This window comes from Hemiscyllium ocellatum, chromosome 37, assembly GCF_020745735.1.
Source record: "Hemiscyllium ocellatum isolate sHemOce1 chromosome 37, sHemOce1.pat.X.cur, whole genome shotgun sequence".
In the NCBI taxonomy this organism is placed as follows: Eukaryota; Metazoa; Chordata; class Chondrichthyes; order Orectolobiformes; family Hemiscylliidae; genus Hemiscyllium; species Hemiscyllium ocellatum.
In genome coordinates, this window is record NC_083437.1 from 42,675,202 (window position 1) to 42,701,868 (window position 26,667).

Here is a 26,667-nt window from a genome sequence, read left to right on the forward strand (position 1 = left end):
GTGGGAAGCTAGGGAGGTGATTGCTAGGTCCCTTGCTGAGATATTTGTATCATCAATAGTCACAGATGAGGTGCCGGAAGACTGGAAGTTGGCTAACATGGTGCCACTATTTAAGAAGGATGGTAAGGACAAGCTAGACTGGTGAGTCTGACATTGGTGGTGGGCAAGTTGTTGGACGGAATACTGAGGGGCAGGATATACATTTATTTGGGAAGGCAAGGACTGACCAAGGATTGTCACAATGGCTTTGTGCATGGGAAATTGTGTCTCATGAACTTGATTGAGTTTTTTGAAGAAGTAACAAAGAGAATTGATGAAGGTAGAGTGGTAGATGTGATCTACATGGACTGCAGTAAGGCATTCGACAGGGGAGACTGGTTAGCAAGGTTAGATCTCATGGAATACAGGAGAACTAGCCATTTGGTTAAGAACTGGCTCAAAGGTAGAAGACAGAGGATTGTGGAGTATTGTTTTTCAGATTGGAGGCTTGTAGCCAGTAGAGTGCCGCAAGGATCAATGCTGAGTACACTACTTTTCATCATTTATATAAATGATTTGGATGTGAACAAAGGAGGTATAGTTAGTAACTTTGCAGATGACACCAAAATTGGAGGTGTAGTGGAGAGTGAAGAAGGTTACCTCAGAGTACAATGGGATCTTGATCAGATGGGCCAGTGGTCTAAGGAGTGGCTGATGCGAGGTGCTGCATTTGGGAAAGCAAATCTTCTCAGGACTTGTCCACTTAACGGTAAGGTCCTAGGGAGTGTTGCTGAACAAAGAGACCTTGGAATGCAGGTTCATAGCTCCTTGAAAGAAAAGTCACAGGTAGATAGGATAATGGAGGAGTTTGGTATACCAACAACAGTAGGGTAGAAACTGTTTCAAAACTGGCTGGTGCCTGATAGAATCGAGTTTGAGAAGATGTTTCATTTTTGGGAAGTTCACAGAGGGGGAATATTAATGCAAGCTAGTCAGTTATAAACCTGATGCAGAACCTTTGAAGAAACATCTTCATTCAAGAGAGTGCTGAGAACTTGCCATCATATGGAATGATTGAGTTGAATAGTATAGATGCAATAAAGGTTGTTAAAATTAAGCCTATTCCTTGCTTCCTCATGTACTTGCTATGTTAATTAGCTGGGATCAAGTAAGGTGGGAGGTGGTGTGTGTGGAGCAGGTACACTGACCTGCACTAGTTGTGTCCAGTACCCTGTTTCTGTGCTGTAAATGTGACTTGGCATACTAGGTGCAGTTTGCTCCCCATGGGTTTAATGAAACGCATATCTGCAGTGTACTGTCACTTTCTAATTCATTATCATGACGTAATTATTGTCAACCATGCAACAAAACACAAGAGGTAAATGTTCTCCTGAACAATCACCAGGAGTAAGTAAAACTGGAGTTAAATATTCCTAAAGCAACTTGTTCCAAATCAGCAATGTACAAGATGTTGGTCTGTGCCTGGTTAAGTTGCATACAGTTTTATAATGGAGATTATTGTATCTGTTTAACTTCAGAAATATGAATCTGCACTGTGTATTCATATTGAAGTCCTAGATAAAATGCTGCTTCTTCTTGAGAATTCAGTTTAGTTCTGATTTCATTCTAAGGTTGACACTTTCACAGTCGGTGATATTGTTCGTGTAATGGATGATTTAGAAACTGTTAAAAGACTTCAGACCGGTCATGGAGAATGGACAGACAGCATGACTCCAGTAAGTGCCTTTTTAATTTCTTTGTGAAACATTTGGCAGGAAATATGATCTGACTGTTGGAAATTCCTTGATTAGTGCTTTCTGAATCATCTGTCATTAGATCTATAAACTACTTTGCATTGATTTATGCGAGCATTATCAACTTGACTGAGTGCAGATATCTGTGCAGGAATTCTTGTACAACTTCTGGGCGGCACGGTGGCACAGTGGTTAGCACTGCTGCCTCACAGCGCCTGTAGACCCGGGTTCAATTCCCGACTCAGGCGACTGACTGTGTGGAGTTTGCACGTTCTCCCCGTGTCTGCGTGGGTTTCCTCCGGGTGCTCCGGTTTCCTCCCACAGTCCAAAGATGTGCGGGTCAGGTGAATTGGCCAAGCTAAAATTGCCCGTAGTGTTAGGTAAGGGGTAAATGTATGGGTATGGGTGGGTTGCGCTTCGGCGGGTCGGTGTGGACTTGTTGGGCCGAAGGGCCTGTTTCCACACTGTAAGTAAGTCTAATCTAATCTTCTGGATAACTCTGAACAGCTGATTCTGAAGGGCTCTCTGCCACTGCCACAACCCCTCCCCCTCCCCCTTCCCATCCCCATGTTGAGTCCTTGCAGGTATGATTCTGTAGTATCTGGCACTCTGTATTTCTTAGTGCAAATGCCCAGTCTTCACATGGTGGTCAAGAAAGTGTGTTTAGAAAACTATTAAACTGTGAGTGGAGCTGCAGGTTAACTCAGTACTGTCCTCACCCAGTTCGACTATCAGAGGTGACTAAGTTGTGATATTATAAGCCTATTTTTGTTCCTTATTTATCCCCCATGAGTATGCAGGCCATTGCAGCACCAGTCGGTGCTTTGGTAGAATAAATCAACTCAGCTTTGACCAGGTAAAGTTAAATGATACTTCAATCATTTTGACTTTTGAAGAAAAGTTTCAGATAACTCCTGAATAAGAAGTTGCTGTCTTGCTTTCTTCAATGTAGAACAATTTAAATTTAAATCAGTGTTATAATCTGGAATCTTTACACTAAATATTTCTGTTGTATACCCTGCAGGCATTGGGACAGGTTGGGAAAGTATTAAAAGTATATGGCGATGGAGATTTGCGCGTGGGAGTTGGGGGTCAAACCTGGACCTTTAATCCTGCATGTGTAACTGCAGCACAACCAGGAGAAGTAGATGCCAACCTCATGACAACAGACAACACCAATGATTCAGCAAGTAAGAGGTTCCAAACAGGAGTTACTTGATTGGAGTTATTGCTTTAGCTAATACCTCATGAACAAATATAATTATTATCATTAAATATGCATTGTAGCTTTTAAGATAATAGTGAATTTGTGAAGCTAGGTTTATGAAACAGAATTGGAAAATATAGAGAACCATACACCACTTCTAATTTTCACTTTTAAAAAATAACTAATTCCATAAATGAGTTTCATTGTTTGTAAAGGGTAACCTACATGAACCACATTCATTATAAAAGAAAAAGGTTGCCCCTCATGTCCTTTTATCCTCTCACCTTAAAAATATACCTCCGAGTTTTGAACTCCCCCACTCTGCTGGGAAAAGACCTTCGTCATTCATCTTATCTATGTCCCTCATGATTTTACCCCTCAACCTCCCATGCTCCGGTGAAAAGAATCCCAGCTTTTCCAGTTTATTTTTAGATTTCAAATTGAGGAGGCACTTGGAAATAAATTGACAGTATTACAGAGATAGAATGCAGCAGTGGGCCTGATTGGATCATTTGATGGGGCAAATAGCCTCCTCGGGTGCAGAAAGAGAATGTGTCATCCATTAAAACAAGAATGATGGACTTCCACCCTTGCATTCCTTTTTGTCCTTGGCTCCCATAGAAACATTTGATAAAATTAGGCTTCAGTTTGATGCTAGAAACACACAATTTTGGTGTATTGTCATTTCTTAATTAATTATCATTATTTAATTACAATTAGCACTTTGGGGCCAGCAACCGCAATTCTATTAGTTTTAAAATATTGATGGAAAAGGTTAGACCAGATCTAAAAGTTGAAGTTCTAAATTGGTGAACGGCTAATTTTGATGGTATTAGGCAGGAACTTTCAAAAGCTGATTGGGGGCAGGTGTTCGCAGGTAAAAGGATGGCTGGAAAATGGGAAGCCTTCAGAAATGAGATAATGAGAATTCAGAGTCAGTATATTCCAGTTAGGGTGAAAGGAAAGGCTGGTAGGTGTAGGGAATGCTGGATGACTAAAGAAATTGAGGGTTTGGTGAAGAAAAAGAAGGAAGTACATGTCAGGTTTCAGCAGGATAGATCAAGTGAATCCTTAGGAGTATACTTAGATGGAAAATGAGGGCAAAAAGGGGACATAGCTTTCGTAAATAGAGTTAAGGACAATCCAAAGGGCTATTTACAAATACATTAAGGACAAAAGGGTAACTCGGGAGAGAATAGGGCCCCTCCGAGATCAGCAAGGTGGCCTTTGTGTGGAGCCAGAGGAGATACAAAATGAGTATTTTGCAAGGACATGGGAGATGTAGAATGCAGGGAAATAGATGGTGACATCTTGAAAATTGTCAATATTACAGAGGGGGAAGTACTAGATGTCTTGAAACACGCAAAAGTGGATAAATCCCCTGGACCTGATCAGGTGGGAACTCTGTGGGAAGATGGGGAAGTGATTGCTGGGCCCCTTGCTGAGATATTTGTATAGTCAATAGTCACAGGTGAGGTGCCAGAAGACTGGATGTTGGCTAACATGGTGCCACTGTTTAAGAAAGATGGTAAGGACAAGCCAGGGAACTATAGACCAGTGAGCCTGATCTCGGTGGTGGGCACCTTTATTGGTGGGACTCCTGAGGGATAGAATGTACATATATTTGGAAAGGCATGGGCTGATTAGGGATAGTCACCATGGCTTTGAGCATGGGAAATTCAATCTCATGAACTTGATTGAGTTTTTTGAAGAAGTAACAAAAAGGATTGATGAGGGTAGAGCAGTAGATGTGTTCTATATGGACTTCAGTAAGGCGTTCAACAAGGTTCCCATGGGAGACTGGTTAGCAATGTTAGACCTTATGGAACACAGGAAGAACTAGCCATTTGGATACAGAACTGGCTCAAAGGTAGAAGACAGAGGGTGGTGGAGGAGGGTTGTTTTTCAGACTGGAGGCCTGTGACCAGTGGAGTGCCACAAGGATCGGTGTTGGGCCCACAGCTTTTACATAAATAATCCGGATGTGAGCATAAGAGGTACAGTTAGTAAGTTTGCAGATGTCACTAAAATTGGTGGTGTAGTGGACAGCGTAGATGGTTACCTCCGATTACAGAAGAATCTTGATTAAATGGGCCAGTGGGCTGAGGAGTGGCTGAAGGAGTTTAAATTAGATGAATGCGAAATGCTGTATTTTGGGAAAGCAAATCTTAGCAGGAGTTATACACTTAATGGTAAGGTCCTAGGGAGTGTTGCTGAACAAAGAGACCTTGGAGTGCAAGTTCGTAGCTCCTTGAAAGTGGAGTCGCAGGTAGATAGGATAGTGAAGAAGGTGTTTGGTCTGCTTGCCTTTATTGATCAGTGTTGAGTACAGGAGTTGGGAGTTCATGTTGCGGCTGTACAGGACATTGGTTAGGCCACATTTGGAACATTGCGTGCAATTCTGGTCTCCTTCCTATCGGAAAGATGTTGTTAAACTTGAAAAGGTTCAGAAAAGATTTACAAGGATGTTGCCAGGTTTGGAGGATTTGAGCGAGAAGGGGAGGTTGAATAGGCTGCGGCTGTTTTCCCTGTAGTGTCGGAGACTGAGGGGTAACCTTATAGAGGTTTTCAAAATCATGAGGGGCATGGATAGGATAAATAGACAAGGTTTTTTCCCTGGGGTCGGAGAGTCCAGAACTAGAGAGCCTAGGTTTAGGGTGAGAGGGTAAAGATATAAAAGAGACCTAAGGGGCAACCTCTTCATGCAGAGGGTGGTACGTGTATGGAATGAGTTGCCAGAGGAAGTGGTGAAGGCTAGTGCAATTACAACATTTAAAAGGCATCTGGATGAGTATATGAATAGGAAGGGTTTGGAGGGAAATAAGCCAGATGCTGGCAAATGGGACTAGATTGTGTTGGGATATCTGGACGGCATGGACAAGTTCGACCGAAGGGTCTGTTTCCGTGCTGTACATCTCTGTCTCTCTTAGCCATACAGCCACAAAACACAGAGGTATATTTTATTCTGGTCACTTATTGTGCAAATAGGTTGGAACAACACACATTAAAATCAAGCCTTTTTTAATAAACCGGCAAATGTCACTGAGAATTGTTTAGAGTGATTTAGAGAATGTTGCTGTTTTATAACAAAAGGATGTTAATGATAAACGGCAATGAGGAAGGTCAAGGTCAGAAGTCACATGACACCAGGTTAAAATCCAACAGGTTTATTTGAAAGGAGCAGCGTTCCGAAAGCTTTTAATTTAGACTATAACCTGGTATCGTGTGACTTCTGACCTTTCCACCTCAGTCTAACACTAGCACCTCCACGTAATGAGGAAGGTGTGATGGGGAGATGTTACAATAAGTTCTTGAACTGTCTATTCCCCACCCCTCCAGTTCTGATTAGCTTTGTTTTTTTTTTCTAGAATTTCTCTCTCAGCTTTTAGATAATTCCATAATTCCTACAGGTCAGTCAGAAACCAAAGCAATGATATTTTTCACATCTTTCATGACCAAATATGTGCTTTCAGTAGCCTCAGTTTTCTGCATTGTAAATCAAAAAACATTTTGACGTACTTGCAACACTTCTGTTCCTCCAAGTTGAATGTATTTCAAATATACACAATTCACTTGCGTAGTAAGTGAAATAGAACATTTATCAGCACCAGATTGAAGCATGAGTTCATCAAATATTTGTGTGGGAGCCAAGGACAAAGTGAAGAAATGTGAGATTGGAAGTCCATAATTTTTGTTCTATTGCGTGACACATTCTCTTACTGCGCAGAAGGAGGCTGTTTGGACCATCAAACAATCCAATCAGGCCCACTCCTGCATTCTATCTCTGTAGCACTGTAAATTCATTTCCCACAAGTGCTTACCTAGTTACCTTTTAAAATCATTGATCATCTTTAGTTCCACCACTCTCAAAGGCAGTGATTTTCAAGGTCATGGCACAGTAAGCAAAAACCTCAAATCTGTTTCCCCTAGTATTTGTGGCATCAGTTAATGGAAAATCTTTCTTGTGATAGGTTTAGATAAAACAGACTATCTTGCGTACCTCCAAGGAGAGCAACCCAAGCTTCTGTAACCTAATCTTGTGGAGAAGTCACTTCTCCCTGGGGTATGGGAGATACTCCTTCCCCTCCATATGGTTATTTTGATGTTGATGTCTACTGACAGAATTGACAAAAGTGTTCTATTGTCCAACCCTGATGAATTACACCTTGAAACAAAATCTGTGCTTTTTTTTTTCTTGAAAGAAATGCATGCTCCTGATGGGCCTCAGCAGGTGGAGGTGGTGATGTTCCAAGGTCCATGCTGTAGTAGCTGACATTAGATGTTGGAAGTAACCTTTGAGAGAAGTGAAATGATCAGAGTTTCTTCTTAACCCCTACTTGGTGTGCAATTCACAGATATTCCATGAGGAATCATTTGACTTAACTATGAGATTCCCATTTAGTCTTTGGTTGAAAGCAGCATTGGTGAATATTGGAAATGCCCAATGATCTCTGCCTGCACTCTTCCTCTGTGACATGGAGGAAAAATAATAGGAAGGAATTGAAGGCTAGAAGTATCTGCATTGTATTTTTTAAAAGCAAAATTTTAAAATCTTGCATCGATTCTTAACAGATTTAATGCCAAATTTTGCAGTGAACAGTGTACAGAGGAACCTTGAGTTATCCAGCATTCAATTATCCAAATATCGGGTTATCCAGCAAAATTGCAAGGTCGTGATGCTTGGCTAAACTGTTATCCAGCATTCAATTATCCAGAATTTGATTAACTGAACAAAATACTCCTCGCCCGTGTCTTTCAAATAAACGAGGTTCCTCTGTACTAGTTTAGTTCAAATAATTTTAGCCACAAGCATTAAGAATTATCTTTCTGTTCATGTACTGTAGGTTCCGTTATCTCTGTCCTCGAAAAATTGCTGTCACAGTCGACAGATCAGAATAATCCTGGACGGATAGTGATCGAGGCTGCTCATGGCAATGCTGCAAAGGTCCGAGATTTGGTTCAGAAATATCCAGAGAAGGCAAGTGAGCCTGCTTACTTGAAAATTCCTCTAAATTCATCGCACAGTTTTATTTTGTGGTAAACCACATTTTTGTGTATCTGTGGGGAGTAGACTGAGAAATTACTCACAGGACATTACAGGACCATTGGTTATAGTAATAGTTTAACCCCAAAGTTTCCTGACTGACAAAAGGTTTGTTTCATGTTTTTGATCTGGAATTGTAGATTTTTGAGGAAACTACAAAATATATGGAGGAATAAAATAGATACAAGTGCTGATGTGATTTTCTTTCACAAATCTGAAAGGCTAACCTTTTTGATTCTAACAACCTGCACAATTCTAATCAAACTTTTCTAGTTTTGAAAGTTCCACAAATTAAGCCCTTCTGCCAAGGTAAATGGTCCCTGAATGTTTCTAGGAGACAAAACAGAATTGTCTTCTGAACCTAACACTGGTATCTTCCGAACTGAAATGAAAAACGTGTTCCTGAACTGGCCATGGGAAATAGTGAATGTGTTGGTGGTAGTTTTGGATTATGGAGGGTGGCAACCAGAACAACATTGTTTAAAATGGAGGAAAGGAAAAAACCCAGAATTAGAGAGTTTTAGCTTAACATGATGAGTATGGAAAATTCTGAAGTCGGTTATAATTGTTGTATGGTAGCATGACACCAGTGGATGTGATATATTTGTATTTTCAGAAAGCTTTTTTTTGCTGGAGTGCCACATGAAACCGTTGTTGCTAAAAATCAAAACACATGGGATTGGTAGTAATATTGTGGCACAGGCTGGGAATTGGAGAGCAGACAGGAAGTATAAAGAAAGAATAAAAGGGTCTCTTTGGAGTTGAAGGCAGTGACAAGTGAGATACCATGAGATCAGTACTTGAACTCTGACCACCTGGCTTAGAGGTAGGGACGCTCCCACTGCACCACAAGAGCCTGAATCAGTCAGAACAAACACCTGTTTACCTATTAACTGGGACTGTTTGATATTGTCATCTAATCACTTGTTTACTAAATTAATTTGACATTAGCAGGTGAACTGTCTGATTTGATACATTGCCATATTTAAGTAGGATATGCATTGCATAGTTTTGATTTTTGAGTGGCTGCACAGAATGGGACTGGTAGCTGTATTATTAAACCATTGCAGAGTTTATTTATTGTAGCTTATGACTTTCTGTACTGCAATTTTCATGAAGGCCACTATCATAACAAAGAAAATGGGAAATATTTAGTTGCTGGCATTTTCACAGTGCCCAAAGATGCTCCTACATAATAAAATCACTACAGTTATTGAAAGAAATAGCAAATAAAAGATTAGGTGTAACAAAGCAGGAAATACATTCCCATTTTGAATTGTGCAGCCTGGAACACAAGTCCGGAACCATTTTAAACATAACAATGCTGCTTGAAGAGCCAAAAGTTGATTGGCATTCCTTTCTGTTGTTCTTTTATATGAGCAACCTTATAACTTGCACCCTGCTATACTTTTTGCAAATCAAAGGAATTTTTGTGACCCACCTGTCACTTATGTAAAAGGTTGGATTTTATTGACTGGGTTCCTGGCTGAGAGTCGTTGTGATCTGCAACACAGAACAGACCCTTTGGTCCATTGGGTTTGTATCAATCAAAAACAACCAAATGATTATTCAAAAACCATTTTCCAGCATTTGGTCCATAGCCTTGTATCACAAGTGTACATCGAAATACTTCAAGGTTTCTGCCTTGACCACCGTTATGGGCAGTGAGTTCCTGATTCCCAACATCCTCTGAGTGAAATGACATTTCCTTTCATCGCCTGTAAACCCCCTGCCCATTACTATGACCCCTGGTCATTGATCCCTCCAACATGGGGAGAAGTTCCTTGCTGTTTCCACCCTATCTATGCCCCTCATAATTTCATTCATATTTTATACAAGAGAGTGATGCTGCAGAAAAAGCTGCTTATGAAACATTCGCTGACAAGTCATTCAAATATTTTCTTGTGCAGGTTGACATTAAGAATCAGGGCAAGACGGCACTGCAGGTGGCTGCTCATCAGGGGCACCTCGAGGTGGTGAAAATTCTTCTGCAGGCAAATGCTAAGCTGGAGATTCACGATGAGGATGGTGACACAGCACTGCATTATGCATCGTTTGGGTATGAAGGCTGGTCTTTTTGTGAATGTTTTAATGCTTGTGTAACCAAGCTGGGATCTCATTTTGTAAAATTATATTGGAGCCCGTATCCCTTTTTATGAGCCTTAAATTAGTAAAACATGCCAATTATAAGTTGCTGATGGGTTTTTCATTGTGATGAATTGACCAGCCTACCCACACCCTGCTGTGCTGTATGGAAAGGTAACCAGATCTCTCACTATGGACAGTTAGCGTACGTCCGCACCCTAATAACTGCGTGACGAGGCATTGGCAAACTCGCTGTATCGTCTCATGCTGCTAACTTGTTTTCCGACGTGTATGAAACAATGAGCATGATGCTTTAGTTACCTAACACATGCTCATTGACGGAGTACTCTACGATATTTTAAAGATGTACAAATTGTACATTTTGAAACTTGAGGGTTTGGCAAACACAGCGCCATTGAAATGAACAGCAAAATCAAATTTTAAAATATCTATCAGTAATTCCCAAGATTGTTATTATCCTCCAGAATTATTGTTCTCACATTTTTGATAGTATCTTTTGTTTGTTTGTGAGATATGGGCAGTGCTGGCTGAGCCAGCATTCATTGCCCAAACCTAATTGCTGTTGAAAAGCTGGTGGTGAGCTGCCTCTTGAACCACACTGTCAATTGGTTAGTGCACCACAGTGTTCAGGATTTTCACCCACTGACACTGATATAACAGCTTGATATAGTTGCACGTCAGAATGGTAATCGGCTTGAAGGGCACCTTGCTGGTGACTGTTCCTGTGCATCTACTGTCTTTGTCCTCTCCTGTGATGGGAGAAGTCACAGGTTTAGAAAGTGCTGTCTTTGGTGCTGCAGGGAGTTAATGGCATACATCATGTCGAAGTTCCAAATGGTTGCTACTCTCTGTCAATGTTGTAGGAAGTAAATATTGAAACGGGCAGCAGTAAGCCATTCGGCCCTTTGAAAGTGATGAATGGGGTGCCATTTAAGCAGCTGTTCTGTCCTGGATGGTGTATAGTTGGAGCTACACTCATCCAGGCAAATGGGGAGAAATGATATTTGACTGAACATTAACAGAGTTAGCCTAATATTGTTAGTAAATAAAATGCTAAAGTCTAATATAAAGGATACAGTAACACAGCTCTTACAAAATCTCAACAGGATTCAACAAAATCAACATGGATTTTGAAAGAGAAATCACATTTGGCAATCTGCTAATGTTTTTTGAGAGTATAAGTATTAGAATAGATGTGAAGGAACCAGTGGCTGTGGTACATTTGGATTTTTGTAACGCTTTCAAAATCCAACATAAAAAGTTAGTGTGCAATATTAAAGCATGTGGGATTGGTGGTAATGGGTTGAGAATTGGTTAGCAGTCAGGAAACAGAAGGAATAAATGGATCATTTTTGGAAAGGCAATGATGAGTATGGTACTATAGGAATCAATACTTGAGCCCTAACAATCTCAGTCTATCTCCGTGATATGGATGAGAGAATCAAATGTAATATTTCCAAGTTCACTGGTGAAAGAAAAATTGGAAGAATTGTGTGGTGAGGTGTAAGTAAAAAAAAAGGCTTCAAGGCAATTTAAATCATTTGAATGATGGATGCGGTACAATATGTACAGGAAAATCAGAATGACAAATTATTATTATAAATGGTAAAGATCGGGAAAGGTTAATGTCCAAAGGGACCTGGGTGTCCTTGTACATCAGTCAGGAAGCAAACATGCAGGTTCAGTAAGAGTATGAAGTCAAATGGTCTGTTGGCCTTTATTTCAAGAGGATTTAGGAACAGGAGCAATGATATCTTGCTGTTGCTGTACCAGGTCTGAGTGAGGCCACACCTGGAGTATTAGAACAGAGAACGATATAGTGCAGAGCAGGTCCTTCGGCCCTCAATGTTGCACTGACCTATGAACTATTCTCCGCTCATCCCCCTACACTATCCCATCATCATCTACTTGCTTATCCAAGGATTGTTTAAATCTCCCTAATGTAGTCAACTCAGCCACATTAGCAGGTAAGGCATTCCACACCCTTACCACTCTTTGTGGAAAGAACCTACCTCCGACATCTGTCTTAAATCTATCACCCCTCAATTTGTAGTTATGCCCTCTCGTTCAAGCTGACGTCATCATCTTAGGGTGGACAGTGAAAGTCTTTTTCCTATCAAATCCTCTGATCATCTTGTATGTCTCTATCAATTCCCCTCTTAACCGCCGCCTTGCCAATGAGAACAGGTTCAAGTCTCTGTCTTTCCTTATAAGACCTACACTCCAGACCAGGCAACATCCTGACAAATTTCCTCTGCACCTTTTCCAATGCTTCCACATCCTTCCTGAAATATGATGATCAGAACTGTACACAATGTTCCAAGTGTGGCCGCACCAGCATTTTGTATAGTTGCAGCATGATATTGCGGCTCCAGAACGCAATCCCTCTACGAATGAAACCTGATACGTCGTATGCCGCCTTAAAAGCACTATCAACCTGGGTGGCAACTTTCAGGAATCTACGTACATGGACTCCAAGATCCTTCTGCGCATTCACACTAACAAGAATCTTTCCATTGACCCAGTACTCTGCCTTCCTATTATTCTTCCCAAAGTGCATCACCTCACATTTAGCTGCATTGAACTCCATTTGTCACCTCTCAGCCCAATTCTACAGTTTATCCAAGTCCCCCTGCAACCTGTAACATTCTTCCAAACTGTCCACTACTCCACCGACTTTAGTCTGCAAATTTACTAATCCATTCACCTATGTCTGCGTCTAAGTCATTTATAAAAATGACAAACAGCAGTGGTCCTAAGTCAGATCCTTGTGGCACACCATTAGTAACTGGACTCCAGGCAGAATATTTTCCATCAACCACCACTTGCTGCCTTCTTTCAGAAAGCCAGTTTCTAATCCAAACTACTAAATCACCCTCCATTCTATGCCTATGCATTTTCTCCAACAGCCTTATCAAAGGCTTTACTGAAACCCACATATACCATGTCAACTACCCTACCTTCATCTACTTGCTTGGTCACCTTCTCAAAAAATTCAGAGGTTTGTGAGACATGACCTGCCCTTGACGAAACCAAGCTGACTACCTGAAATCAAATTGTTGCTTGCTAGATTATTATAAATCTTATCTCTTATAATCCTATCCAAAACCTTTCCTAAAACAGTAGTAAAGCTCACTGGTCTATAATTACCTGGGTCATCTCTATTGCCCTTCTTGAACAAGGGCGCAACATTTGCAATCCTCCAGTCCTCTGGTACCAAACTTGTAGACAATGACAACTCAAATATCAAAGCCAAAGGCTCTGCTATCTCCTCCCTAGCTTCCCAGAGAATTGGATAAGTCCCATCCGGCCTCGGGGACTTGTCTACTTTCACTCCTTCTAGAATTGATAACACCTGTTCGTAACTAACCTTGATCCTTTCTAGTCGAAAATCTCATACCTCATTCCTCTCCTCTACAATCTCCTCCTTTTCCTGAGTGAGCAGTATTGTTTGCAGTTTTGGTCTCCTTACCTAAGAGGATAGGCAATGCAGTGAAGGATCATTAGACTGGTTTTCTGGGATGGCAGAGGTTATTGTATGAGGAGAGATTGGGTTGATTCGTCCCATGTTCACTAGAGTCTGGAAGAACTACAAGAGAGCCCATTGAAATTTAGGAGCTCTGAAGGGCTGTACAGAATGGATGATGTTTCCCCTGGCTGGTGTACTCTAGGGGAGCAAGGATTCACAATGTGATGATATGGGGTAGACTATTTAGGCCTGAGGTAAGAGCATTTTTTTCACTCTCAGGTTGGTGAACCTATGGAATGTTATGTTGTGGAGGCCAGCACACTGAATACCTTTAAGAAAGAAGTAGATTTCTAGGTCTCGGGGGGTAGGGAGTGTGAGCAGCCAAAAGGTGTTGCGATGGAGGATCAGCCATAGAGTCATACAGGGAAACAGGCCCTTCGGTCTAACTCTTCCATGCCGACCAAACATCCCAATCCGACATAGTCCTTTTGCCAGCATTTGGTCCATACCCCTCTAAACCCTTCCTATTTAAGTACCCATTCAGATGCATTTTAAACATTGTAATTCTATATACATATCACTCTCTGTGTGCAAAAAGTCACCTCTCAACCTCCAATGCTCTAGGAAAATAAAACCCTAGCTTGTTTAGCTTCCTCCTATAGCACAACTCTCCAATCCCGGCAATGTCCTTGTGAATCCTTTCTGATCTCTTCGAATTTAACAACATCTTTCCTATGATAGGGAGACCAGAATTGAACACAGTATTCTAAAAGTGACATCGCCAATGTCCTGTACAGCCACAGCACGACATCCCAACTCTTATGCTCGATCCATTGACCACTGAAGGCACGTGTACCAAATACTGCCTTCACCACCCACTTTAAAGGAACTATGCACCTGCACCCTTAGGTCTTTGTTCTGCAACACTTTCCTGAGCCTAGCATTATGATCATATTGAATAGCAGAGTATTTTATTGGGCTGTACGGCCTATTCTTGCTCTTTCTTTCTATATTTTGTGTGAATTCCATCACATTCTTGACTTATGCCTTGTAGATGGTTTGAGGGGTAAGGTGGTGAGTTACTTACCTCAGGATTCCTCATCTCTGCCTGCACATGTGGCCACAGTATTTATATGGCTAATCCAGTTTGGTTTCTTAACAGTAACCCCAAGGATGATGATAATGCTAGCAATGGTACTGTCACTGAGTGTAAAGGAAACATGATTAGTGTTACTCTTGTTTGAGCTGAACATTGCCTGACAGTTGTGTGGCATAAATGTTATTTGCCATTTATCAGCTCAAGCTCGGTTGTTGTCTAGTTTTCCTACATTTGAACGTGGACTACTTAAGTATCTGAGGAGTTGCAAAACCTTGTGCAATCAGCAAAAATCCCCACTTTAGATCTTATGATAGAGGGAAGATCACTAATGAAGCAGCTGAAGATGGTTAGAGAATCTCTGAGGAACTCATGCAGCAATGTCCTGGAGCTTCAACAACTGCTGTCCATGAGCCACAATAATCTTCCATTGGACAAGATGTGACTCCAACCAGTGGAGAGTTTGTTTTTACAATTCACATTGACTGCAGTTTCTCTATGGATCCTTGATACCAAACTTGGTCAAATGCAGCCATTCTTACCTCAGTTCTAGAGTTCTAGCCCTTTGAAAAAAAGTTGTACCTTTTTAGCCGCCCCCCCCTCCCCGGTCATATTGAGGTCAGGAGCGAAGTGACCCTGGACAACCCAAACTGCACCTTTAATAAGCAAGCTATTGCTGAGCAAGTGCCACTGATAGCAATATCAGTGCTTGTTATCAAGAGTAGACTGAAAAAGCAGTAATTGGCTGGGTTGGATTTGACCTGCCTTTTGTGACAGGACATACCTGGACAATTTTCCACGTTATCAGGTAGGTGCCAGTGTTGTTACTACATTGGAACAACTTGGCTGGGCACAGCATCGCTAGTTCTGTCTATACTGTTGCTGGCTGTTGTCAAGGCCCTTAACCTTTGCAGTGTTCAGTGCCTTCTGCAATTTCTTGATGTCACATGGAGTGAATCGAGTTAGCTAAAGGCTGCCATTAGTGATGGTGGAGAGGGCAGGAGGATGTTTTACCGTTTATACTGTGTGAAAAGTGAATGCTACAAAGCAGTTTTTTTGTAAAAAAAAGTGTCCTTTGTAACAAGAAATAATGTTCTCTATTTTCTATTCCCTGCTGTAATTTTCAAAGCAAAAGGCAAGGTTTTCCACCTAAAGCAAAATGATGTGGAGGCTGAAGTTTGGAAATGAAACCACAGATTGTTAAAGAAACCCCCCAGTTCTGCCAGCATCAGCAAAGAGAAATGGAGTTAATGTTGCAAGGAGTCATCTGATTCAAGCCATTAACTCCGTTCCTCTCTCCACAGGTGCTGCCAGGCTTACTGCATTTCTGTAGCACTTTGTTTTTATTTTAGGTTGGATTTCCAAATGATTAAACTTGATAACGCAATGTAAAATGAATAGTGATGAGTTGTGCCAAATTTCCTCCAATCTGCTATGTTTAAATTTTACAATTGCTTTTTTTAACATGAAAGAGGAATGTTGTGAGCTTTGCAGCTTGTTAAATCAAAATTAAGCCTAATTTTAAAAGTTCCAGTTATTTGCATGTCTGTATCAAATTATTCAAAGTGGTTTGAACAGTAGTGTTGAAATTAATTTAAGAAACTTGTAATAAAGTTTCTGTAAGTAGGTCTTAAAGTTACTTCTGAACTTTGTTTTGCTTTGTAAACTTGTCTCTTATCACATTAACAATAGTTAGATGTATTTGTTTAGTATAGTTGCCATGTTTGGACTGTGGGCCAAACCCCAACCCTCCTCTATTTTGGAGGAGAAAGCATTGCAGAGATGTTAGGCATGTGTTCCCACCTGCTAGTACACTCCAGTGTATGTATATGTGTAAATGTGCCTGCTGCTAAATGGCTGTGCATAAACTGTGACATTTGCTAAAAATGATCATGACTGTTGTATTAGATTTTGTAGTGGCTGTTATTGTCAGCAGCATCCTCTACATCTCTTCCTTGACTTCCTTTTCAGTCTGTACACAGTGCAATTAACATGGGGTAAACTCGTAAATAATTGATTATTAATTTTGTTTGTGTTGTTAATCACAGTAACATGAAGATTATATTGTATCATCTTTGTTTCAAAACCTCATTTTTCAACTCCAGGAATTTCCTCCAAACAGAGTTCAGAGCTGTTGATAAAATTCCAGCTTTCACGAGATTACCTCCAAAGGTTCTGACTACTTTGATGTGAAGAAAATGTTTTTACCTTCAGCGTATGAGTGACTACCTGATTAAAGCCATTTCATTTTAAGCTACAGTCACCAGCAAGTTGTAGTGAGCCTGGACCATTTAATTTAAGATGATTATATTTTAGTTCCAGTGGAAATTAGTACTTCCTTCCAAATGTTGCCTGGCTGTGGAAAGCAGGGTGCTGCTTATGTTTGCTTACAAGTGCACAGTGCGCTGCTCCCAGTCCATATGCAGTGCCAGTTAGCAGCTAGTAAGATAACCCTTTTTGTTTCTACTAACTGTAAAGTTTGAATAATTTTTTTAAAAATCATGGTGTGCTCAATTGGACTGCGAAGGAGCTCCTTCAAGCTTTCTTCCTATTAATACGTGTAGAAATAACTGGGTGACCAGGTCAATGTCTGCCACTAACTTTTGCTTTTTTTTTATATAGAAACCAGCCTGAGGTGGTGAGACTGCTTCTAAGCAAAGGTGCAAATGTTAATCTGCTCAATGCTTCAACATGTTCTGCTCTGCACATTGCAGTAAACAAGGGCTTCACAGAAGTTGTGCGTGCACTTTGCGAACATAATTGCAGTGTTAATCTGCAGGTGAGCTGAAAGTCACAAGTAATTTCACTTAATGCTGTTTTTCTAGGGAGAAGAAAAGCTGAGTGCGCAAGAAATAGGATTGTTTGCTTATTTGACGGCCAAATATATGGAGATGCGTTCATGCAAAGTGGGGAAAAGTCCAAAGAGTAATGACAACTATATGATATCATCATTAAAAACAACCAGTGAGAAATGGTATCCAGCCCATGTTGGTAACTGAAACATTTAAACCTTTTCATGGGACAGTGGCATTGCTGATAAGGCCAGCATTTGTTGCCCATCCCTAATTGGCCTTGAGTTTATATACTGTAGGGAATCTAATTGGCTTCTAGGTCATTTTAGAGAGCATGTGGTATGCATCTGGAGTCACATTTAGGCCAAACCAGGCAAGGATGGCAGGCTTCCTCCCCAAAGGAATGTTAATGATTGACAGTTAAGTGCTGTAAAATAAGTTCAGTTTTCCTACTCCAATTAAGGTAATCATTTGAAAAATATGCCTATATTTGCAGATAACAAGTTTAGCTAAAAAAAAACTATTGATCAAGGAACAATGGAGAATGAGGGATTGAAGGAAATTGGTATTAATAAGGAGATTGTGGGTTGCATCAGTTCATGGGATTGAAGTTGATAAATTCCTAGGATCTGATATTTTGCATCCCAAAGCAGTGACCAAGGTAACCCTGGGGATGGTGGATGGGATGGTGATCATCTTGTGGAATTCTAGAGTTATGCAGTGGTTCCTGTGAGCTGGATGGTAGCGGATGTCGCTCATTGAAGAAGGGATGGAGAAAGAAACAGGGAACTACAGACCTGTTAGCCTCACGTTAATAGTTGGGAAAATACTCACCTATTAAGAACAATGTGATAAACAGACACATGGATCATAATGATCTGATTGAGCATTGTCAGCATGGATTTTTGAATGGGAAATCGTGTTTAACAAACGTGATCAAATTTTTTTGAGGCTGTAATTAACAAAATTGATTAAAGGAGATTTATAGATGTGGCACACTTGCCTGTTCAGAAGGCCTTTGATAAAGTCTCCCACAGGAGGTTGAAAGCATGGATAATAGGAAGTAATGGACTGCCATGAATTAAGGATTGACTAATTAGACAGAGTTTGAATAAATGTGGTGTTCTCACATTGGCATGCTGTGATTAATAGGGTACAACAAGGATCAGTACTTGGGGCACCAACTATTCACTATATACATGGTGACAAAATGTAATATTTGAGTTTGCAGATGACCCAAAGCTAGATAGGAGTGTGTGCTATGAGGAAGATACAAGGCAGCTACTAGAGGATTGGATGGACTTTGAGAGTCGATGACAGATGAAATATAATTTGAAACAATGTGTTGTTAACTGCTTTGTGAAGAGGAATGTATGTGCAGTATTGAGAGATTAGAAAGTGTTGATATGCAGAGGGACTTGGGAGACCTTGTTAATAAGATGCTGAAGGTTAATATGAGGCATGGCAAGCAATTAAGAAGGCTTAACAGTATATTGGTCTTTATTGCAAGAGCACTTGAATACAGGAGTAGTGAAGTCTTTCCTCCATTGTACTGAGTCATGATTACATCACTGTGTGGAGTTTTGGACCCCTTACTTTTGAAAGAATATTACTGCCATAGAGAGACTGAAATGAATGTTGTCCAGATGTATTCCCTGGATGATAGGACAGTCCTATGAAAATAGTTTGCGGAAGCAACCTGTATGCTCTAGACTTTCAAAGAATGACGACTCGTCATTAAAACCTACAAGATATTTAAATGAAAATGCAGGGCACATGCAGGTAAGGTGATACTTTTGGTTCGGGATTCTACAAAAAGGGACAAAATTTCAAAATCGGGGTGAAGCCACATTGAACCAAGATGTGGAGAAACTTTTTTGACTCGGGGTGGTGAATCTTTGGCGTTCACTACTGCAGAAGGTTGCGGAAGCGCAGTTGTTGAGTATTTATATATGATTGTAGTAGAGCTTTGGTCAATGCAGAAAGTGAAAACATGGAGGAAAAGAACATTTGAAGTGGTGATCAGCCATATTGAATAGCTTTTCAATACAATTCTCATCCTTTTCATTAATTGATCGATTAATGTTTGAAATATAATCAACAAGCTTCCATTACTGAAAGGCTCTATCTGGGCTAAAGTGCCTTAGATATTCACATCAATACAATTAAAATGTAAAACTGTTCACATGTTCATTTTTAAAATTGATGAAGGAGCAGCACTCCGAAAGCTTGTGATTTCAAATAAACCTGTTAGACTATAAACCAGTTGGTGATATGTGACTTCTGACTTTGTCAACTCAGTCCAACATCGGCACTTCCACATTGTTAGTTTTTTAGTTTACAGTTTACGTCAAGTGTTCCACCTGTGTATTCCTGACAAATGTATGAATAATTATGGAAACATTGGCCTGTGACTAGCAAGATTGTGTAATATCAACACAATTCCTATTAAGAGAGTGCAAAAGGCTAGCAATTGACATTCTTTGAATCAGGTTGTAAATTTGCTCGCTGAGTTGGTTTGTTCTCTGTTTTGTCACCATGTTTGGTAACATAATCAGTCTGCTTCCAGTGAAACGGTGGTGTTTTGGTCTGTTACTATGGGTGATATCATTTCCAGCAAAACAAACGTCATATATAAAATACCCTGCCAGGACTGCAACAAACACTACATTGGACAGACTGGCAGGAAACTAGCCACCAGGATACATGAGCACCAACTAGTCACCAAAAGACGCGACCAACTATCACTAGTGTTCTTAAATACAGACGAAGAAGGACCCCACTTTAACTGGGACAACACATCTATCCAAGGCCAGGCCAAACAAAGAAACACAAGGGAATTCCGAGAGGCCAGCATTCAAACCAGAACTCCATCGATAAACACGTCAATTTGGACCCCATTTATCAACCTCTGAGAGAGAACCGGAAAGTATATCACCCATCGTAACAGACCAAGACACACAAACAGAAAGTGGGACAGGACACCAGCACTTCACCAGAGGTTCACTGATGATGCTACCTAGCATGGTGACAAAACGTCTTGAGAACAAACCTACCAGCTCAGTGAGCAAATTTACAGTCTGAACCTCAACCTGAGCTACAAATCTTCTCAAGAAAATCGCATTCTTTCAAACAACTTCATTTGCAAATTTAGTGAACCTATTCTTGACATTTTTATTGATCTTTCCAGGATTCATATGGAGATACGCCTTTACATGATGGAATTGCAAAAGACTACAGAGATATCATTGAAATCCTGACAGAAGTGACAAACATTGACTTCACTCAACAAAATAATCGTGGCTTCAACTTGCTTCACCATGCAGCCTTGAAAGGCAATAAACTGTAAGAACCCGCAGAATAACTGATTTATTGCAAACTGATTTTGCTGAAAAACCTGCAATATGTAGTGCAGGGAAATTGACAGCACTAATCCTAAAACCTTTCATAGAACATATGCAATCCAGATATCATTCATTTTATTCCCAAAATGCAATAGTTACAAATGTTAATTGAGTTTTAGGCTTTAAGTTTTTGTTGCATAGAAATGTAGAAAATAGGAGTCAGAATAGGCCATTCAGGCCTTCGGAACTGCCCCACATTGTCTGTGATCATGGTTAATCATCCAACTCAGTCCCCTGCTCCTGCTTTCTTGCCATATCCTTTGATCCCTTTAGCTCTAAGAACTACATCTACCTCCTCCTCAAAAAACCTCTTAATGTATTAGCCTCAACTGCATTCTGTGGCAGAAAATGCCACAGACACTCCATTCTTAAGTGGGGAAATTTGTCTTCATCCCTGTCCTGATGGGACTATGCCACATCCTTAGACTGTGACTCTTGGTTCTGGTCTCCCCACACCATCCTTCCGTTGTTTACCTTGGCTGTTCCTGTGAGAATTTTTTTATGTTTATGAAATCCCAGACATTCTTTTAAACTCCAGTGAATATATCCTAACCAATCCAGTCTCTCTTCATACATAGAGCATCGACCATCAGTCCTGCTCTTTGAGGAATCAGTCTGCTATACCTTTGCACTCCCTCCATAGCCAGAATATTCTTCCTCTCAAAAGGATACTACAGTACTTCAGGTGTAGTCTCATTGAGGACATGCAGCAAGACATACCTGTACAGTACTCCAATCCTCTCGCAATGAAGGCCAACATGCCATGTGCTCCCTTTACTGGCAGGTACCTCCATGCACCTTTCAGCCACATCATGCCAAAAGGTGCTATTTTAAAATGTTATGCCACTGATCTGGTCATGAATCAATTTTTAAAACTTAGACAATATTGAAAGTTATTTTGTGCAAAAATGTGAAAATTGTTGTACTGTATTCATATGGCATAAGCTACTGCAGTTATTTTTGATATTCATAATGATATCTGTGGTCTGGACTACAATTTTTGGATATTCTTATCCTTCATTCTGTTATTAGCTTCAGTTGTCAGTATTAGAATTTGCCTTCAAAATGTAACTACTCACACCTTCCTATTAGAATTTATTCTGCCTTTTATTGTCAGTGGAGTCTGACAATCGGTGGAAACTGCCATTCTCTTTCACATGAAGAAAACCTAACCAAATCGTAAAATGTATATTTTAATCAAAGATTTGTGATTTTTAACAAAAATTATTTCACAGAAGTGGCATTTAGAGTCATAGAGATGTACAGCATGGAAACAGACCCTTCGGTCCAACCTGTCCATGCCGACCAGATATCCCAACCCAATCTAGTCCCACCTGCCAGCACCCAGCCCATATCCCTCCAAACCCTTCCTATTCATATACCTATCCAAATGCCACTTAAATGTTGCAATTGTACCAGCCTCCACTATATCCTCTGGCAGCTCATTCCATCCACGTACCACCCTCAGTGTGAAAAAGTTGCCTCTTGGGTCTCTTTTATATCTTTCCCCTCTCACCCTAAACCTATGCCCTCTAGTTCTGGACTCCCCAACCCTGTAGAGATGTACAGCATGGAAACAGACCCTTCGGTCCAACTCATCCATGCCAACCAGATATCCCAACCCAATCTAATCCCACCTGCCAGCACCCGACCCATATCTCTCCAAACCCTTCCTATTCATATACCCATCAAAATGCCTTTTAAATGTTACAATTGTACCAGCCTCCACCACCTTCCTCTGGCAGCTCATTCCATCCACGTACCACCCTCTGCATGAAAAAGTTGCCCCTTAGGTCCTTTCCATACCCCCCACCCCCACCCCAAACCCATGCCCTCCAGTTGTGGACTCCCCCACCTGGGTTGGAGGAGCCCAGAATTAGAGGTCATAGGCCCAGGGTGAAAGTGGAAAGATTTAAAAAGGACCTAAGGGGCAACTTTTTGCTGCACTATAATTTTTAATCGTGAAGCTCAGCATCTTGAAATGGTTAATAAAATCAGATGGGTTAAGGTGGTTAGGCTTATCAAGCTGAACTTCAGGCACCAGGTCACCTACATATACATCTGAAATACAGCTCCTCCTTTCCCCTCTGCCAGTGCTTATTCCCCACATTTACTACCTATCCCTATTTGTGATGGAGGATATAGTGATTTAAAATACACAACGTTATAGGAAAGTCTGCCATATAGTTTGTCACTGTTACCTCCATTTCACAGATCCTAAGTTTGACACCTGGTACTATACATTACTGAAGCTCAGTGCTGCAGTGCACTGTGAGAATTTCCAGCTGATTCTTTACAAACTCCTTTTGTTTCATCAGCAAAAGATTCTGAACATTTCAGTACTTCTGAAAACTTTAGTTACAACCACTGACTGATTCAAGCCTACAGCTGTGCAGATTCAGAATTAAAGCAGAAATATAAACATTCTAATACAAACTCAAAAGCTTTTCTACTTTGGAAAAATTCCACAAATTTACCCCAGCTGAAATATTTAAATGTTAAAGTCCTTGAAGTTATAGTAATTCACAGTTCAGAAGAGTCATACCAGATTCAAAAGGTTAACTGTTTCTCACTCCACAGATGCTGCCACACCAGAGTTTTGCCAGCATTGTGGGTCTGTTTCAGATTTCTAGCACCTGGAGTAGATTGCTTTTATTCGAGGATGTAAGCAATCCCGATCCATCACCAACCAACATTTGTGTCACAAAGCATTTCAGAGGAGTGTTAGCACGGTGACTTAGTGGTTAGCAATGCTGCCTCACAGCGCCAGGGACCTGGGTTTGATTCCAACCTCAGGCAGCTGTCTGTGTGGAGTTTTCACATTCTCTCCGTGTCTGCATGGGTTTCCTCCGGGTGCTTCGGTTTCCTCCCACAATCCAAAGATGTGCAGGTTAGGGTGGATTGGCCATCAGGAAGTTGCGGTGATGAATGAATTTAACTTGGTGCAAGTTAGGATATGGTGTTTTATACGACCTTAAGTTTATGGAGGGGAGAGGAAATGGAGACTAGTTAAGTCTAGAGGTTATAAAAGCATTACTGATGAATTGGCAGCAAATAAGCTAAGCAAGGCAGAATCAGGTGGTGATAGAACGGGGAAAAGGGATTCAGTGAGGGTACAGAAATGTTATTGGAAACTCCTCTTGGTGCATCAAATACAACATCAAGGTTGCAAATAGTTTGATTCAGACTTGTTAATTTGCTAGGGAAAGGGATGCAGTTTGGGGCAGAGATCAAAAGCAATGGCCCTTAAATCAATAGCTCCGGGTCTTCAGTATTCAATCTGGACTTGATACAATCCAACACTGAAGGAGTAACTGTGTTGTTAGAGTCACTGTCTTTCAGATCAGATACTAAACTAAAGTTCCGTTAACCTGAACAGTTCCCCTGGTACTACTGGAATAAGAGCAAAGGAGTGCTCCTGTGCCCTGGCTAACATGGATTCCTGGATTGGTACCTCTGGAAAGATTAACTAGTCATTACCCTAATTTGTTGTTTGGACCGTGTGGTTTTGGGAAAATTATCCATGTTCTATCGTGATTGACATTTTTAAAAAGTAAGTTTCAATAGGAGACCATTTTAAATAAAGCACCTGCTTTCCAATAACTGATCAATGACTGAGTGATTTGGCTGAGAGACAGCAACGGGTCACCCCAGAAGTTAAATAGGAGTGGGTTCAGACTGTGAGGGTTGGCTCTGGTCTTGAGCAGCAGTTTAGTTTTAGAACAACCTGACTTTGAAGCAAGGACTATCAGAATTCAGCTGAAATTTGGGATATTGGATAAATGAGTTTTAAAACTGTCAATTGAAGGACTGCACTAACAATGAGATGAACTTCTGGGATAGTGCAAGTTGAGGGGAGCAAGGCTCCAATGTTAAAGTAACTACTGACATTTGATTTGAACTAGGAGTCTGCAATTATGGAAGTGTTGGCACCACATCCACTCTGTCCACCACAGATGCTCAGGAACAGCATGCTATACATTGTGCAAGATGCAAAAAATGTGACGATTCTCAGACAGCACCTTCCAAACCCCAACCAATCCCACTGAGAAGGACAAAGGCAGCGGATATGTAGGAACATCATCCCATGCAAGTTCCCCTCAAGCACTCACCATTCTGACTTGGAAATACATTGCTGATCCTTCAGTGTCGCTGAATCATTAATCTTGGCATTCCCTCCCTAATGCAATTTGTGTCCACCTACAGCACATGGACTACAGCAGTTCAGGAAAGTAGCTCACTCCCTCCTCCTTGAGTGAAATAATACCACAGAGGGTGGTATCCTGTCACTAAGTCACCCTTTATTTACACGCAGAGAGTCTATGACACTGGTCCAGCTCCCTCAGAGCTGGTTCTCCGAGTAAACAGGGTTTCTGACACTCCTGTTCTTTTCTTTTCTCTATTTTTTAATGCAAGGACACCAACAAAAATCAGTCTCCTCTTCTCTTAAAAGAGCAGAGTCCTTCACTCCTTGACACTGAAGTAGTTTCCTCAGAGCCAGTTGACACTCCTGTTCTTTTTTTCTCTTCCTTCTTCCTCCTCCTTTCTCTCAGAGCTCACTGGATATGGGCAGCTGGTCCAGAGACAGTCCCCTTCTCCTCTGACACAGTCAAGAAGGAGAGTCCTTGCACGCACGCACGTATACACAAACACACACACACACACACCCACACACACATAACACACACGTCCAGCTCCCTCAGAGCCACCTCTGAGTGAGCAGAACCTGACCTGTTGTGTGTGTGTAGATGTGAGACACAGTGAAAGACACAAGGTGTATGAATCTTTATTCAAATTTCCACCACCAGGAAGAAAGGAAGCACCCGAATGGCCAGTGACAAGTAGTGCCCTTCACATCGAAGGGCAAGACACTCCTGTTCCTATGTCAGCCAGGGCACCCTGACTGGACCAAATTAATAGCCCCAATGAGGGAACTCCTATTCTGAGAGGTCCACCTGGCTGGCCTCATTTCAATCACTACGAGGGGCGATTAGGGACAAGCAGTAAATGCTGGCAAGTCAACAACGCCCACATCCACGAATGAATGAAGAAAAGCCTTGAGGGTTAGATCATTCAGAAGAGTTGCTGATGTATAAATCTTTACTAGCTGCTTTTGACATATTAATGTCTTAAATATTGATAAATAGTAAAAGCAATTTTACTATTTAAAGAAAAATAAAATCTTTTAATTCCAGTTCATATTTTATAAATGGATCTTTTAACTTTAATCAGACTTTATAGATCTTGAATCATGGTTTACACAACTCATTTTCTATTTGGGCACTTTGAAGTTGAACTCTTTCACTTTATTATTGGAATACTGCAGTTATTTATTTTTGGATTTGTATTCCCCTCAGATTACCATTGTTATTAATATCATTGAATGTTTCTCCACAGAGCCACAGAGAAGATACTAGCCAGAGCTCGACAGCTGGTGGATGTAAAAAAGGAAGATGGTTTTGCAGCCCTCCATCTTGCAGCACTGAACAACCATAAAGAAGTAGCTGAAGTTTTAATTAAAGAGGTAGAAATATAATTTATTTAAAGAGCATTTGATTGTTTTCGGTAATAAATAGTCCTAATTAGTCAAGAACACACAAATGGACTTTGATATGCTCAAAATTATTTCTCATACTTGTTTTAAGAATTGGAGAAATATGCAAAACTATTAATCTTATTGGGATGCATAATGTTAGAAATCAAATGTAATATGTGCTTCTAGTGATGTCACTTGAGTGTTGAGTTTTGATTTTTCTTGAATGTGCATAGTAAGAGTTTTGGGAGGTATAATTCAAGTATTTTATTCACCAGATCTC

General features: G+C 40.7%; 1 protein-coding gene across 6 annotated transcripts in view; it reads left to right on the forward strand.

Moving 5' to 3' along the window:
- The window catches only part of mib2 (MIB E3 ubiquitin protein ligase 2), a 225,266-nt gene that overhangs the window by 173,737 nt on the left and 24,862 nt on the right, over window positions 1–26,667 (forward strand). For all 6 annotated transcript variants that reach the window (XM_060851842.1, XM_060851841.1, XM_060851845.1 and 3 more), the window contains 7 exons: window positions 1,611–1,715; window positions 2,758–2,923; window positions 7,785–7,918; window positions 9,895–10,043; window positions 17,278–17,434; window positions 20,638–20,792; window positions 26,249–26,375. In XM_060851842.1, coding sequence (XP_060707825.1) covers window positions 1,611–1,715; window positions 2,758–2,923; window positions 7,785–7,918; window positions 9,895–10,043; window positions 17,278–17,434; window positions 20,638–20,792; window positions 26,249–26,375 — 993 coding nt within the window. The remainder of the gene's footprint in view (window positions 1–1,610; window positions 1,716–2,757; window positions 2,924–7,784; window positions 7,919–9,894; window positions 10,044–17,277; window positions 17,435–20,637; window positions 20,793–26,248; window positions 26,376–26,667) is intronic.